Here is a 17,500-nt window from a genome sequence, read left to right as displayed (position 1 = left end):
CGGCGCGGGGAGGCACAGCAGGAATTGTTGGTTATATTTCGGTTTTATTTATTATTAGGGATTTTGGTTTGTTGTGTTTTTAATTGATTGATTCGATGCGATTCGAGCAGTTGTTGTTGATGGTGCGCCGGAAGACACCCGGGCCCCGGTATGGATGGTGGTTGGTGGTGGTGGTGGTGGTGGTGGTTCCGTGATGTTGCGTGAGCATAAAAGAACCGAAAAACGCGGGTTCGGTGGGCGATGAATGTGGCGAGCGGGCGGGCGTGAAGGGTGTGGGTGGTGGTGGGTGCCATGGTCCGAGAAGACAGAGCGAGCCACACAGACACAGAGAGAGAGAGAGAGAGAGAGAGAGAAAGAGAGAGAGTGGGAGAGAAAAGAGCAGAGAGAGAAATTTAAAACAAACTTCCGTTAATGGCGCTGATGGGGAAATTGAATTGATATATACTACCGCTTTGATAATAATACAAAATGGCATCAAAGCTCGGTCGATTCCGATCAAAAAAATATTCATTCCGCAGCGGATCGAAATAGCGTAGCCTCCGGTCCGGGTCGCCCAGCAGCGTGTCCGGGAACTGGTTTAACGTTCGCAGCTGCGTCTCGAACCGTAAACCGCTGACCTGTGGTGGAGAGGAACGGGGTCGGTGATGCCGGGGGAAAGCGGCGGAAGAGAAAAGGGTGAGTAACGGTTGCACTTGTTTGCTTACAGTTTTTCCTTTTTCGAGCAGTTTTTTTCTCGACTTTTCGAGCACTCCGAGTGCATTTAGGTACTTACGTTTATGACAACTCTCTCGCAAAAATCGTGATCGTGTGGTATTGGTTCAAAATGAGTATGGCCTCCTCCAAAACCATGCGCCGCCCCCCCTTCTTCATCCTGACTGCTCAACTTCGGTAGAGACCTGCGGTAGATGCGGGAGAAGGAGATGTGAGAGAGGGGAGGGAGATAAATAGAGAAACGTTAGAATGGCTGGCTTCGGTGGCTAGAACAATCCGGCGCGATCGTCGTTCTGCAATATCGCTATGGCTTCCTCTACTTCGCTGGTAACTTCTGTCTACACACACACACACACACAACCGGGTAGTTGTGTGCGGTGTGTGCAGAGGAACGGTACGATAAGATGACGGAAGCACGGAAGGTTGTTTTGACAGAGCCCGGAGTTCCGTCGGACTCACACGCCGGATGCCGCCGTCGAGAGTCGAGCAGTTTTTCGAGCACGAGCCGTGCGCCACACATTACGCCAACGACTCCACTCAACGGGCCCCAATCAAGCTACCTCAAGTTATCCAACAATCCATCAAAAACTGCAAGGATCCACCACCTCTCGTGTGCCCGAAAGCCGGCACTGCTGTACTGCTCGAAATCTTGCCTGTGCCCCCACGATGCACGATGGCCTTGTTTGTCCGGGTGTACCTCGTTCCGCCGGGGTGGCCTCGATATTTAATGACACTAATCAAATGATGGTTCCGGGATGCTTTTTGCGGCCGGTTCGGACCACATCATCTACATCGGCACACAAAGCCACACAGCTACCAGCGACCGTGAGGGAGGAAGGGAGACCGAGGAGTCTCTCTCTCTCCCTCTCACTCTCGCACGGAGTTTTAATTAAATGAGTGGCGCAGGCTCCGGCAGGCGGCGGCCGACAGCCTCTGCCTGTGGCTGCCAAATTATTGCACACTAACCCTGATTGGGCTCTCGGGCCGGCTTGACGGGCGCGAATGACAACGTGGAGCGGATCGGGAGCGAGGGGCTGTGCTGGTGTGTCCTGGAAACCACCGCCGTCGGGAGGAAGGCGCGTCGAAGCAGGGTCGCGCGGCCACCCAGAAAAGGTAAGTTTACCTACCAACTCCCAACCCCCACCCCGTCTCCCACAACACCCACAGCCCCCCCCCCTCCCCCGCACCAAGCACCACCCTGCCCAAAATGCTAGCCGATGACCGCAATAAATATATCAGCGCTTCGCTTGGCTTCGGTCCCGAAACAAACCCCCACCAGGTGGTGGTGTGGTGGTGAGATCTTCCCAACCGCCCACCCCCGGCCTCGATGTCCGCGCGCGTAGCTAGATGGTGATCCACTCCACCATACCGCCGACCTGTAATCAGGTCGGTCGGTGGTCGGGACCATCTGGTCGGGACGGTGGCGGCAAAACCCGATACCTCCGGAACCACCTCCCAGGTTACCCAGGTAATCCTGCGGGGAACTACCACAGCGGGGGGGGGGGAGTGCCTCCCCCCGCCCCGGTCCACAAACGCAGCGAGTGAGAGAGACGAAAAACAGGTCAAACCCGGTGACGTCAGAGTTTGGTCGTGTACTCTGGCGAACGCGAGATTCGACGCGAGACCTGACCAGTATGACCATGGACTGGACTGGACTGGACTAGACGTGTCTGTAGTCTGTATGTAGACGCATATGAATTACCTGTCTGCAAGAAGAGGGGGCTGACCGCTCGTCTGACTTTCACCGCAACTGACCGGCTCTTGTCTGGGCCCCAGTACCGGCGTCAGGCCCCATTTCTCTACAAAATCTATCGGAGAAATGGTTGATGCCGAATTACACGGCGTTTTGTCGTTATCTCGCCGGTAGAGTATGGTTTTGCATTTAACTAGGGTACTAATTGCTCAACAGTACTGCGGCCGGCGGCGGTTTGCGTTCGCGGCTGCTCCGTTGATTGCACTCACACACACACAAGCACACACAAACACACCCACTGGCACACACTGGACACCCTTTGTGGCCCTCGTCCCCGACGGGGCCGTCTCGTTGTTGTCGTCGGGCTCCGGTCCGGTCGATGGCGGCTCCAGCGATCCAGCTACTCTGGCTGGCCCTCTGGTGGCGACTCTCGTCGTCGTCGTCTTTTCAGACCGGGGTTTAGGTCGACCCGTCTAGCGTCTAGGTTTCGAGCACCGTACACCGAACGACGTGCGGTGCCATCGAACCGCTAGTCCGACTTTCTTCCGAATTGCGTAGATACTCCTTCTGCTAGGGGACTACCCCCGGGGTTGCCGGCCGATCCCAACTTCACCTAGGGCCCCGGGCCAGAACACACAGCCATGGAACGGTCGGCACTCGAAACACTAGACACTGGAGATTCTGGATCGGGGGTGGATCGCTTCGCCACTCGCCGGCCGGCTCTCCGATTTACGAGGGGTCCAGCGAGGGAAGAGCTCCAGCTCTGCTTTCGTGGCACGCCGTGGCGCACCGAGTAGCGTTTCTTGTATATTACTGGCGGCGGCAGGTCAGTGCCGTGCTGCTGCTAGAGGCTGTGTGCTGAATACTAGAGCGCCTGTGTAGAACACGTACAACGGTTTGGATTATCAACCAGATATTGAGCCTTATGTCGGCCACTATCACTCTCTATCACTGTCACTCTCTATCCTCGACGTGCGTGCGTGCGTGCTTGCTGGCGTCTCTGATCACGGCATGTTCACTGTACGCTGCTGTTCACACAACTTGTACGCCTGCATTTCTTCAAATCGGACGGAGAACCCTTAGAACCAAACACACACCAAGCCCAAACGGGGCACTGACCGACCACCTCCGGATGGCGCACCGGACACCGGACACCGGAGGTGCAGTGGGGAGGCCTTCTCGTAGTTCAAAATCCAGGTTCCAGGTACGGAGCTAGGAGCGCGGCGAAATGTCGTTGGTGCTCTCTGTGTTGGCGTGGCGCGTCAACTGTGGCGGCGGCGGCCATCGCGGCCACTCTGGACCACCGGAGCCTGCGGCAGCCCATGACGACCCCCCCCCGCCCTCCCGCGTGTCGTAGAGCAACTGCAGTACCGAGACCGAGAGGTACAGAGAGAGAGAGAGGGCGAGAGACCGAGAGAGAGAGAAAGAAATCCGAGAAACGCTTCAAAGAGGAGTTGTTCGGCGGAGAGTGCGCTCCCCGTTTGCCTACTTTGCAAACGAGCGTGCGCGTGCGCCCGTGTGTGTGTGTGTCCACACACACACACACACGGACGAACGGACGCAGTCATACAGCGTACAGCGATTACACACACTCGACGCCCCACCCCTTCTTATGACGCACAGGCACTCTGGCTGGTGGCTTCAAATTGGGGTCTCTTCTTGGCTGCTGGATGCTGGATGCGGTAGGACCGCAGCAAGGGTGCGGGGGGGTAGGGAAAACTCTGTCCCCGCACACCGTCCACCGGAGGGCCGGAAAAATCGAAATCCTCGAAGACCTACTACACTCGGCTCGGCTCTTGGCAACGGCAACGGCAGCAGCAGGACTCGAGTCGCTTCGGCCCTCGGGTGGCCGAGTTGTGGACACCGTCAGGTTTCCGGTTTACCAGTCCGGTCCAGGAGGGGAAGTGGGGGGGGGGGCTCTGAGAGAGAGCCCCCTCTCTCGCTCACCCTCGCTCTCTCTCTCTCTCTCTCTCTCTCGCATTACCTCGATTCTACACCGATTCTCGGGGATCGACTCCGGGGGCGACCTACGACTGCACACACCAAACTAACCAGAAAGACACCTTTCCTCTCTCTCTCTCTCTCTCGCTCTCTACTCAGTTCACTCTCTGTTATTTTTTTGCCATGCACTACCCGTCACAATGGTGCATACTGCTGCTGTTGGCCGCGCTCTGGGATGGTCAAGTTCGAGCTCCGACCTGGAGAGCTCTGGCCTGGCGTGGCCTGGCCTGGAGGCTCCAGAGTGTCTGCGAAGACAACACCACCAGCAGCAGCAGCAGTAGCAGCCGTTACAGCTCTAGCGTGCTGCCTCTATCCGAACCACCACCCCGGACCACACCACACAGTTCTCCACAGAGTTCTCTGTGGGGTTGGGGACTCTTGCGACTCCACGCTCTCCAACCCTTCTTCAACTCGCGGGAAGCTCTGGGAAGCTGCTGCAGCGTCACGCTGGCGGGGATGCGGACCGTACTGGGGAACCTTGACAAGCACACGGACACACACGGACACACACTGCAAGTGGAAACACACTCTTGGAAACGCGCGGCCTGGCAACTTCAACAACTCCACACCGAGAAGGGTCTCCGTGTGGACTCTCGTAGCCTGGAACGGGAATGAGGGGGGGAGGACTAGGTCACATACGCACATCCGCATACTCACACACACACACACGCACACGCACACGGACCGGGATGACCTCCAGCGATTAGGGCGAGCGCGCGTCCGTCCAGCGAATCGATCGAAGTCCGAAAAGCCGAGAACACAGAGCGCACCTAGCAGCAGATGCCAGAGCCAGAGCCCGCAGAGTAAGCGCGCCCAACTGTCTGGCCGCGCTACGTACCGCTGCGAGACCCTTTCTGGTTGCAGATAACACCACCACCACCACCACACCACCAACAGGAACGGACCGGACAGGACGCGTGTGTGTGTGTGCGAGTTCCCATAACTCGTGTAACCTCGTGGAGCATCGTGAGCGAACGACTTCTCTCTCCACCGAGAGAGAGAGCCACCCCTGCACCTCTCTCTCTCTTGAAAGAGAGAGAGAGCGGGAGCTTCTGGGTGATGCTTGGACGTTTCGAGATCTCACCTACGTCAAGATCTGACAGAGACCATGCGGAGACCTCCTCAGCATCACGATCACTATCGCCAGAGAGGCGAAGAGCGAGCGAGAGACAGACAGAGAGTGAGAGAGCGAGAGAGAGAGAGCGCACTAGCGGGAGCATTACATAAAAATGGTCAGAGAGAGTCCCGCCAGCTTCTCGCCTCCCCCCCGCCCCCTTCTGCCCTCCGAAAGCTTTCTTGTCCACGGATTCACGGACCAAACTCTCCACCTCGCTTCGGTGGAGTCCCGGTGGAGGTCCCGGTCCGTCCGTCCGTCCGTCCGGCATCCGAGATTTTTGACAAGCGCTCCCCGCACACCCCTTCCCCCCTCCACCCACCCCACCCACTGGGAGAAACTAACTATTGCGCACTGTCCGCACAGGAGAAACGCATGGACTTGGCGTTAGGGTTTGGTCCAGCGCTTTCCGTCGAGATGTTGTGGACTAGAGACTACCCCAGTGACTCAGGCGGGGGAAGGGGGGGGGGGGGGACGGTGGGGGGGGTTGCCGTTTAAGTCAGTACACGCATCGTCCCATCGCTGGGCAAACCCCGCTGAAGAACTTCAAATCCCCTCCCGAAGACCGAAACGGCTTCTTTCCCGGGTGGGCCCGCGTTCTTCATCCTTCATCCAGCAGATCTTCGGGCAGCAGCATCCAAGCCAGACCCAAACCCCTAACCCAAACCGCAGTGTCGCGGTGTTTCGGTGCGTGTGTGTGTATTGGCTTCTCTTGCACGCGGCGTGTGTGTGTGAACGGTTTTTGGGCAGGGAAAACAAAAAGCAGAAGGCAAAGGGAATACGCGGACCCTGCGGACCCTGATGCTCCCTGATACCCCAGGTACCACGGGGCTTACGCTGGTGCTGGTGGTGGTGGTTCTTGGGTATGTCTGTGTGTGTCTGACGTAATCTCCAGCTCTCCACAACATTTCGGGGGTTTCGGTTAATTTGTGAATGAAACTGCCTCTGCCGCCGAGTGAAGGTCGCCGCAGGGTGAAGGGCGGCGCGGGGCACCACACCGCGGGGGGGCATATGAATGCTGAATCTGCACTCGTTGGACTCCCCCGCGCCCGTTGAAGCCCCTCCTCGAGTGCCGTAACCTGGCCACCCGGCGCGCGGCCCGATAACCCGTCGTCGATCGAGGTTATTAGGATCAGGACTCCAGGCCCCCGGTAGGCACCTCACGACCCCCCCCCCCCCCCCCCTCCCAACACACATACCCCCGCGCGCGCGCGCAGGGGTGAGCCCCCCCCCCCCCCCGCCACCCCTTTCTGCCACGGCGGCCCTTCCCCGGACTGTGTGTGGCAGGCAGGTGAAGAAGGGCTAAGAAGTTCGCGAACGAATCCTCCGGGTCAGGTCAAGGATGCCGCGGGAGGGGGGGGGGGGTGAGAGAGGGGTACCGTTTTGTGCACTTGAGCAGCAGCAGTGGCAGCGACGGCGAGAGTGCACCTAACGAGCCACTTCACCCACACACACACACACAGAGACAGAAATCGCACAGCTCAGCGACTAAAGAGACGCTCGTCGTCGTCGTAGCCGCCCCACTGCCACCCAAAACCCACCCTCACAACCTTCACCACCAGGACCAGCAGCAGCAGCACCAACAGCAGCAGGACCCCCCCCGAAAAAGGGATCCAATCGAAAATTTGCGTTCCTTTTGAGGGGTTCGACTTCGACAGAGAAGCAACATTCGCTGCTGCGTGTGCCTCAGTGTGTGTGTCAATTTTTCCGCACTCTGTCCGCACCGTCAGGACTCGAGAGCCTCGAGCGAGACAGCAGGGAGATGGAGAGAGAAAGAAAGAGACAGAAAGAGAGAGAGAGAGAGTCTGAAAAGAAGCGCAGAAAGACAGATGTGGCTCCTGTCGCATCGTCACCGCCGCCGCCATCTCCTTTCCATCATCTCTCCAGCTCGCTCTCTCTATCTCTCTCTCTCTCCGTGTGTCTTCTACTTTGGCTTTGGCTCAGCAAACGGATCGTTATGACTGCAAAGTACCAACCCTCTCCGCTCCACCGAATTCGTCATTTCGTTTCGTCGCCGCCACCGCCGCCGAGCTTTTTGGTTGTTCGTTGTCTAACTAACACCCCCCCTCCCCCCTCGCCAGTCCTAACACAGTGACGTGGATTTTTTCGGGCCGGAGTCGAAGTCGAAGTCGGAGAAGCGCAATCGAGCGCGAGAGAGAGAGGGAGGGTGACCTGGTTGTGGTCCACAAATGGTTTTTTTTGTTTTTTTTTAATCTTAAAAGTGGACGGAGACCGGAGTGGACTGGAGTATTTATCACAATCACTGTGCGGGGGTTTCTGTCCGAAGTTCCGGTTTTTTTGCGGGTGCCCAAAAAAGGGATAGAAGGTCAGGAGGTAGGCTCAAGGTAGCGCGCGCTGCGCTCAAGGCTCGCTCGACTCATGTGCGGGATGGAGTATGGAAGGAGTGGTGGAAGCTGGTGGTGGGTTGGTAATCCAGTGCGCTAGTCCCCGCGCACGGACGCGCGGACCGGGTGGATGGAGGCGCCTGGTGCCTCTCGCTCTCTCTCAGGATGTGGAAGTGCAGCGCGCGTCGCGCGCCGTTTGATTGAAGACTCCTGCGCGCCGCCACGTGGTCCGCTGCCGGTGGCCACGTGGCGCCTGCCGGTGGTTGATTGATGGGGCGAAGGGTTGGTGGAGGGGGGTGGGGGGATAACACACCGGTATCTGTGATCTGCCACAAACACGCACGCACACGGACACGGATTTTAGGTGGATCTGTGCGCATCAGACAGATTGTGCGACGGACGGCGCGACGGAGGAGGAGCAACTGCTGCTGCTGCTGCAGGACTGCAGGACACAGGCCATGTCACAGCAGGCACAGGCTTTTTTGGCCGCGGATCGATCGAGAGTCCGCGACATGCCTCGCGCACACACACACACACACACACCGAAACCGAGAGAGAGAGAGAGAGAGCGAGTGAGAGTGTGAGGGGCGGCGGGGGGAGGTAGGGGTTCCGGTGGAGAGCATGACGATGTAGTTGATTGCAGTGGAACACGCACCCGCGTAGCCCGTATCCGCCGCGCCTCTCCCGGCTCGGCCGCGGCCAACAAGGACGAAGCAAACTCCGCGAAGTGCGCGCGTGAGAGAAGGGCGGCAGGAGGTGTCCTTCTGGCAGTGACAACAGTCCTGGCTGTTGTTTGCTTCTCTCGATAACACTCGCCCCCTTTGCTCCACCGCCCGCCCCCCCCCCAAGGAAGTGAACAATGATCGAGACGGAAGGTCGAGGCCGGCTACACGGTGGCCGGCCACGGAGCAAGCCCGGTGGGCGGTGAGGGGGAGGGGGGGGGGGGGGGGGGGCCACCCCCCCACTACCCGCCGGGGGGGTCGGGGGGGGGGGGGGGGGGGGGGGGCTGGGGCAGAGAGCACGCAGCCGGGCTGATGGCTGGCCGAAAAACGAAGGATCGTTTCCACAGGCCCGGCACATCGCCGGAGTTACCGTGGAGGGGGGGGGGTTTCTTCGCCGGGGGTAGTTGCAGATTCACTAAGGGTTCCAGGTGCTCGTCCCCGCTGCCGCCGCCGCCACCGGAAGCAACGGAGACACAGCAATCGGATGGATCGGGATCGGACTCGAACTCTCGACACACGGACACACAGCGTAGGGGAGGGGTGCGGGGTGCGGGGACCGGGGGGGGCTTGTGTGTGTGTGCGCGCGCGCGCCCCTGCACACATACACACACACGCGCGCTCACGAGCACACGACATTTCGCACGGCTCGGCGGAGGTCGGAACCGCGCGCACTTCGCAGGTTTGTGTGGGACACTCCCCCACACACCCACATACACACACACACGCACGTACGAGATCACGGGGTGCGGAGGGTGGCCCGGGGGGGGGGGGGGGTTGCAGATCGAACGCATTGCCTATAGTGCATCGCCTTTTGCATGCCAGGATTTTATCGCGCGATAGAACATAGTTATATGTATAAATGCACATATATCTATGTTCATACACGTACATAATCACACACAACTACATATAAGATTGTGCATATTTATGCGCATATGTATGTGTGTGTGTGTGTGTCTGTGTGTATGAGTTTGAGAGCCACAGAGACAAAGTTGTTGGCGAAGCTGGTGCCCCGCGTTTGGAGCACATCGACCGCGGCGCGCGCCTTGAAGGATGCAGCAAAGGGAGGCGTGTGCGCACACACACACACGCACACACCTGCACACAGGCAGGCAGGCAGGGCGGCAGAACGATAAAAGTTTTCACTACTGCCCGCTGCTGCTGCTGCTGCTGTTGTTGCTGTTTTCTCTCGCGGTTTCTCGCCTCGCCTACCACACGCACGCACGCACGCACGCACGCACGCACACACACACGCACGCACACACAGGTCCGCATCATCACACTGCTGCACTGCAGCGCACCGCGCGGTCCGTTCCCCCGCGGTGTGTGCGAATCCACCCACCCCCGAATCACACACACAGGCGCCCTGTGTCCTGCGTGTGTGTCTAGTTCCCCTGTGGTGTGTTTATGCATCCCCGCACGCACGCACGCACGCACACATTCACACTCACGGGGCGGTGTTGAATGTTTAGTGACTAGTTTCGTGCGAGCTTCTGCTTCTCTATCCTATCCAAAACCTTCTCTAACCGTGAGCCGAGAGGCCTTCTTGGCAGCGGCACGCACGCACGGAGGAAGATGAAGCAAACACACAGACGCACACAGGCACACATACACACACCGCAAACACACACACACACGTTGGCACGGCCTGCGGCAGAGGCTTGCGGCAGAGGCTTGGGCTGGCTCGGGCTAGCTTGGGCTGGCTGGTTCGCCTACTTCAGGTTGGTTGGTTGGCTGACTGGCTCGAGGCTGGTTGGCTGCTGGTTTGACGGCGCGCACACACGGAGAGAGAGCGCCGGATTCGGAACCGAGCCGAGGCCGCGCGTGTGCGAAGTGAGTGAGCGCTCCCGTGGCGGCGGCGACGGCGGCAGACCCGCGGTGTTGATGTGCGCGGCGATCGGAATGCCCGAATTATTTGGCCCCCCCCCCCCCGAGAGAGAGAGAGAGAGCGCGCGCGGGGCGCCATCTCGCGTTGCAGTGAGCACGACGCGACGCGCTGAGTACCCCCGGGGCCGTGTGAGTGCCGTGTGAGTGCCGTGTCGAGTGCCGCCCATGGGCTGCTGGCGCACGGCACTCGGGGCGGCCACCGATCGATTGGGTGAGTACCCCGGGGGCGATGAGTGCCCTCCGAGTGAGTGACCGCTCGTGTGGTGGGGGGCACTCGCGAAAGGCCACTCTGCGCAGCCGTGGCCCTTTATGCCATTATCGATGCCGTGTTGGTTGCCGTCGTCGTTGTTGCTGTTGCTGTTGCTGCTACAGAGTTGCGCTTCCCCATTGTTGTTGTTATTGTTGTTGTTGTTGTTGTTATCATTATCATTAACATTAACGGAGCGCTCCGGCTTCCCTATAGGCCTGTTCGGGCGAATCCTTCCGAGTCCGGACCCAACAAAACATCGGAGCTACAGAGCTCCAGGTTCTTGTGACCGAGGTGCGTGTCCGTGCGTGCGTGCGTGCCTGTTCGATGTACGCCATAATCCTTCCCATCCCCTATCTCCAGCTGCTCCACCGGTGTGCACACACACACACACACACAGATACAGGCCGGTGCGTTCAGCTTTCGCATCCGCATCGCTCGCTCGCGCTCGCTGCTCGCTGCTGTCTTCCGAATGCGGCAGCGGCCCGAACCCCGCCGGAATCTCGGGCGGACGTCGCAATCTCTCAAGAGCTCCGCATCCACCGCGTGGTGAGCGGTCACACAGCGGTGAGCGGCGGCGATCGGGCAACGAATCGCGGTCGCGGACAAAGTAGGCGACAGGCCGACCGAGACGGTGGGTCTAAAAGTCCGGCACCGGGACCGGTGTGTAAACCGATGGCTCCAAGCCAGCCAGCCTTTGGTCCTCCTGTCCTGTCTTTGCTTTTTATTTTGACATGGCTGGCAAGGGAGAAGGGGGCGGAAGAGGGTTTCAACAGCGAAACACTGCAACAACAGCGATTTGACTCCTTCCTCCAAACTTCAAGAGGCCGTGGCTCCGAGGAAAACTCGAGGAAAACTACTTTGACTAGATCGATTCGGCAGCAAAAGACATTGCCGTGTAATGCTCCCGGTGGGACCAGAAAGGTGTGGTGTATCACAAGCTTCTAGCTAAATATTAAAATGGAGGCGCCTGGTTAAATATTCCTAAATGGAGGCGCCTGGTGCCCCATGGCCTGGCGCTTCCATGACCCACAAAGCAAACCTGATTCAGGATACCATACCACAATCACTTCGATGGGAGCTGCTATCCCAACCCCACGTTATTCACCAGACTTGGCTCTTTCCGAATATCATTCATTTTCATCGACGGGACACGTATTGGCTGAACAGCACTTCCTGATTCCTACGAGGAAGTCGAAAATTGGATGACTAATTAGTTTGCTTAAAATGACGAAGAATTCTTTCGTCTGGGAATCCACAATTTAGCAGAGAGATAGAGGTGAAATGTATAGCGAGAGAGTGGCACACACTTTAAATAAGATACAATTTTTCGAATCAATGTTATAAACTTTTCTTTTAGACACAGGGTAGAAGGGCCACGCGCATGCAAAAACCAATCGAGGGGCCGTGCAACAATGTTGCAACAAAGCTGCAACAACCCCGATAGAACCTCAACCCTCTGCCTGCCTGCCTGTCCAAGCTGTCCAGTCCAGCTCCAGGCGTGCGTGCGTGCATGTGGGCGAACTTTGTTTTGGTTGCACGGCAAAACGCACGACGCAACGTGGAGACCTTTAGAGGGGCCATCTCGGTCTGGGATGCGACGCCACTCTCTCTCTCTCGCGCGCGCACTTTAATGAGCGTCATCCACGCACACGCACGCAGTCGCGTGTGGCCCTGGCCTTGATTGGCCTGACAGCCTGGTTCGAGGGGTAGGGGGGCGGGGGCGGGGGGTTTATTTCTAGACCAAAGTACGTGCGCGCCACCATGCGAAATCCGATCGCTACATGACAGCGCTACAGCAACAACAACAACAGCAGCACCGAAGACGGAACGATGTCATTTGACAACTCCGATGTACGAGGAGGATGTTCGGGGGAAAGAGGGAGCAGCACAGTTGTGACCACACAGCACAGTTGATGAAAAACGCACATTTCAACACATTCCAACTTTCCGAGGTCTGGAAACAGATGGAAGTCGCTAGGGGGCCTTAGCTGGTGACAACCTATCCGGAAGCTCTGCAAAATTTTGAATAAAATTTGCGGATTTCTGTGCAAAATTCCCCTCTGTGACATGCGGTCCTGCATTGTCCTGATGAGAGAAGGATTTTTCTCTTCTATAATCGAAATTTATTGTTTTACCAGTTTGCAGAAACCGCAATTCCTTTCGAATCCCCAAACAAGTGGATGCGAACCCTTTCTTGGGCCGGGATCTTTGTGGATGAGAACTCGTGATAGACCCGCAAGTCGCATCCAAGGCGGTGAGTCGATGCACAATCTCCACATTATCCTTTCGCAAACGCCCCCCCCAAATGGTGCCGACAAAGTTGCAGCGAGTGCAGTCAGCTTTCTGGAACTCCATACTTCGGTCAAAATGCTGCTGCTTACACTGCTCAGATGAGATGCCTAGAAGGCCTCTACTAAGTCGCTTTCATCCTGGCTCCTGGCGTTGATTCCATGAGCGCGTGAGCCGCCGCTTGTGGCAACTCAGGACCACTCGCTCCGATCCAACCTGCTAGCTGCATCCTTAGACGGGCTGCCCTCGTCGAGGGGCGTTGGCCACCGATCACCCTTGGCCCCGTCCTGGAACTCCTGGAGGGTCCACTAGCGGTGGTGCCCCCAAGCCAAGGTTCTTGTCGGATTCTTGGCACAGCAAATCGTGCCACTATTTTGACACTGACGCCACGACCTACGCCTACTCATACACACGTTGCACGGTACGTTCCCCCGGACGTCACGCATTCTCGTCTCGTGACCTTCCTTCCCCCCCCCCCCCCCCTGCCCCCGGCCGGTGGCCGTCAGGGGCACCTGTGCTAATGTGTGGAACCCGCAGCAGAACGTGCTACAGACTTGCGTGCGTCTTCGTCACCGTACCGTAGTTGGAGAGGGAGAGAGAGAGAGAGAGAGAGTCAGCAACTAAGTGAGTCGGCGGTGGTGTGAGCGAGCGAGCAACCAACCGTTACAGATTGACGTCCCCCGGACTCTGCAACCCCGATGATCTCTTTCTTTCTCTCTTTTTCTGCTGCCCCCGTACGGGGCCTCGTCCGGCGCAACTCGTTGCTTCCCTCAGTCCATGAGGAGCCCTCACGGTTGCGTGGATAATTTGGCAATACACGCCATCGTCGTCGTCGTCGTCGTCGTCGTCGTCGGATACACCGCACCAGGCCAGGTTGCATAGTACCCGCAGGTCAGGCGTTTGGTTGTTGGTTCTATGGTTTTGCGCGATGCTTCTGCTCAGCTCGGGACGCATATTGTCTGTTGTCCGGTCAACCATGTTCTATTTTTACCGGGCAACGGGTGCGAGGAGGGCCGATGAAGACCGATGTTGGGCTTCGTGGGCGATTAAAAAAAAAAAACAAACAACGGGGGAAGCACCTAACCTAACGGACGGACGGAACGGAACGAAGAGCCAACGAAGTAGCCAACAACCAAATTCCTGTTCCGGCTGGCTGGCGACAAAATGGCTTCGTTAGGCGTTAATGAGGCTGCCAGAGTGGCGGGGCGGGGCAATGAGCAGCGGGTGACGGAGCGGCCCCTGCTCGCGTCTAGTCCGAGATGGAAGACCGAGAAAATGGAAGGAAGTCGCTCCAGCTCCAGGACAGATGACGCCGGGATTCCGGGTCGTCCGACGGCCTAGCGACCTCCTGCTCCCGGTCGGACACGAAATCTGCCACGTGCCAAACCTGCACCGTCCACCAGGCGCGCCTCCATTTTGGAGCCGTTTCGTTTCGGTAGCCGACTTTCGACTTCTTGTGGCGACTTGGCAGTTGCCACCGGCAAAGCCGGTCACTTTCCATTCCATCCAGGAGATGGAAACATTTAATTTAGTTAATCGAAAATTAATGGAAAAACATGATGTGTGAGCCGTGTAGAGGTTGCTTTTGCTCTACCCTTTACCTGGTTTTTTAGGGATTAGGGATCCTGGATCAACAGAAAAGTTTCAACAGTTTTCAATCGTGGTTTTTCCGCATGGACGTCCCCGTTATGAATTATTTCGACCCCGATTGTTTTGATTAATTTGTTTTGGCCCATTCGGTGAAGTTGACGTTTGAGGTCGAAGAAAACAATGAATCCCTTGATCAGTTGAAAGGCCGTTGAAATTTGGTTTCCTAATGTTGATTCTAACCTCATGTAGCAGACAAGTTCAACTGCTCATAATGATAGTTGAGTCATACCATAAAAATTCACCACTCCGGAGCAGCTTTTCTCACATAAAGCGAAGCGGGTTCAAAGCATGCTTGATAGTAAAATACCATTCTTTAGTTTTTCAATTGACTTTAAGTTGAGATTTTATTTTCTGTTGAATATTTCAGGCGCAATTCGCGCAGGCTTCGTTTTCATAACTCCCTAATTATTTTACCGTTTGCCGCCTCACTTTTTGTCGAATATTTTTGCAATGTCCGATATCAGTTCATCAGTTAACAATATTTAAAGCGTTTCTACCATCTTACGGGCTAATAAACAGCAACAATGTTTTTGTGAATTCATCACCGTGCGTGCCTTAATGTTGCATTTAGTAACCATTGAACCATGTAAAAAATCACGCGTATTATTACTCATAATTAACTAAACTGTGCGTGGAGCACCGTTCGCGATCACGCTTCCCGGAAGCTAGCTTGGTTCCGTTCGGCGCAAGTGAGTGGCACCCAAACAACAGCCACCAGGCGCCTCCATGAGTGGCCCTTCACACAGTGGAGGCGCCTGGTGGTGGTCGAGCCACGTGCGCATCACAGCTGGCGGAGAGCTTGCATTTGGCGGGTGGGAGGGGGGGGGGGGGGTAGGGGGAAGAAGTTGGCCAGAGCGGCGACAGCGCCGCTTTGGCCGAAACCCTAGCAGTGCTCTGCTCTGCGGGCCAATAAAACGCTGCACAACGACACACACACACACACATACGTACACACACACACCAATAGACAACACGCAGCTTCATACGCCGCAATGTTTTTACACACAGAGAGATCGGTTTGGTTCTTTGGCTTGGGTTAGGCCCACCAGCCACCGTCAGGGTCACCACCGATCTTACGCGTGTGAGAAGGAGATAGAGAGAGAGGGAGAGCGCGAGAGAGAGAGGGAGAACACGGACCAGCGTGGTGGTGATCAGTGTGCGCTGTGTTGTGAACGCGCGAAGCGATCGACTCGGAGAGAGAGGGGCTCGGTCGGTCAGGTTGCTTAAGCGAGCTATTTTTAACGTAACCAAAGTGTAGCCTCCGCGCCTCGCCCCGCCTCCGGCTGCTGCCTTTGTCGGTCGGGTCGGGATCTTTGATTTTATTTTTGAGAGAGAGAGAGAGAGAGAGAGAGAGACTTGTCGGAACCCGGTTCGAACCCGCGTCGGTTTTATTGTCCACGACGACGACGATTTGTTTCCGAAGTGTCCGCATTAACCCACATTTAGCACCCCATCAGCGAGCGCGAGTTACGAGAGCGAGGAGAAGCGGGTTTTTAATAGCCTTGCCGTATCGGTTCAATTGGGTTGGACCGATTGGATGACGCGCATTGCAGCGCGCAGGCGAGCGATGCAAAGGGCGGGTCGTTAAGGTTTGATGGCTCGTCCGAGGACTGCACGTCCGATTCCGACGAAGTGCACCCATGATTGGGTCTCGCCCGGGGGCTAACGGGACACGGCTAATGGATTGCCTAGATCGAGTCGAGTGGCGTGGATTTTTTAGTACACGGCCATTAGCACTGATCAGTACCCTCCCTCAACCCGACCGGACCTCCGTTCTCCGGGTCTCTTCGTTGGTCAACCCATGTTCCCGGAGCGGTGGCGACACCACCTCGTGAGGCGAGTTCCGGTTGGAAGATACCTGTTGGAGGGGGGGGGGGGAAAGAAAAATCAATAAAAAAAAGCACTCCACAGGCTGTTCATCAAGTGTTGCGGTTCGCTAGGAGCAACACCATTTTTATGGTTCGGGCTTCACTTTAAGCTCCGAATGGCATTTCAATCTATTAAGACATCCATCCCGGAAGTGAGAATCTATGGAAGGGGGCTGCAAAACGAGCTAACCACACAGCATTTGATTAACAACGCTTTCCACGCAATTTAATTTTTGTTAGGTCTGGTTAGGTTTGTAGTTTGCGATTAATCCACAAACCGCAATTCCTTTCGCATCCCCAAAAAAAATGATTCACGGGACGATTTTCCAATACGATAGCGTGTATTTCCGGTCTGGTTGCTGTTATTGGACGCCCTAGACGTGACGATCGTCTTCAAGGCTCGACCACGACCACGTTTTGAACTCAGCAACCAATCTTTTTACTGTGTATCGATTGAAGGCGAAGAAGTGTACTTTCAACATTCGTTCATTAGTTTTCATTTACTTTTCCAAACGTTCTAAACATAAAAAATCCAATCACTACGCACGATACATTGATTGTTTCCACAAATTGTGCCGAAAAAAAGGGCTGTGTCACGTCGATACTTAACGGCTGGTAAACGAAGAATGAATTGACAGATTGAAATGAAACTTCACACACGCGTTCGTAGGAAGAGTGTACTAACATGTAGACAACAAAAATTTAGGCTAGCAACAGCAGCGCCCTCTGTTATTGCATCCGCAAAACTTATTGAGCAACCGCGACTAGTGCACGGTAGAGAGAGAGTGATGAAAATAGAACCCGGAAGTGACCGGAAGTAGCCGCGGACACACACAAGCCGAGAGAGAGAGAGAGAGAGAGAGACAGAGCCCTATAAAACCGATTACTCGCTGACCGCCTCCCCCGCCACCCGACGGAGTGCACCCTCCGCACCTCTTGGTGGGCGAGACACACCAAGGCCCTGCGGTTA

General features: G+C 56.6%; 1 protein-coding gene across 1 annotated transcript in view; it reads right to left on the bottom strand.

The window, feature by feature from the left end:
- LOC128273193 (potassium voltage-gated channel protein Shaker) overlaps nt 1–17,500 on the bottom strand; it is a 75,028-nt gene that overhangs the window by 16,586 nt on the left and 40,942 nt on the right. The window contains exons 2-3 of the mRNA XM_053011124.1: nt 773–896; nt 449–617 (exon numbers count right to left, since the gene is read on the bottom strand). Of these exons, the coding sequence (XP_052867084.1) occupies nt 449–617; nt 773–896 (293 nt within the window). The remainder of the gene's footprint in view (nt 1–448; nt 618–772; nt 897–17,500) is intronic.

The sequence above is a fragment of the Anopheles cruzii genome, chromosome X (assembly GCF_943734635.1).
Source record: "Anopheles cruzii chromosome X, idAnoCruzAS_RS32_06, whole genome shotgun sequence".
NCBI lineage: Eukaryota > Metazoa > Arthropoda > Insecta > Diptera > Culicidae > Anopheles > Anopheles cruzii.
The sequence above is the reverse complement of the archived record's forward strand: the minus strand, read 5'-3'. Positions and strand labels throughout refer to the sequence as shown.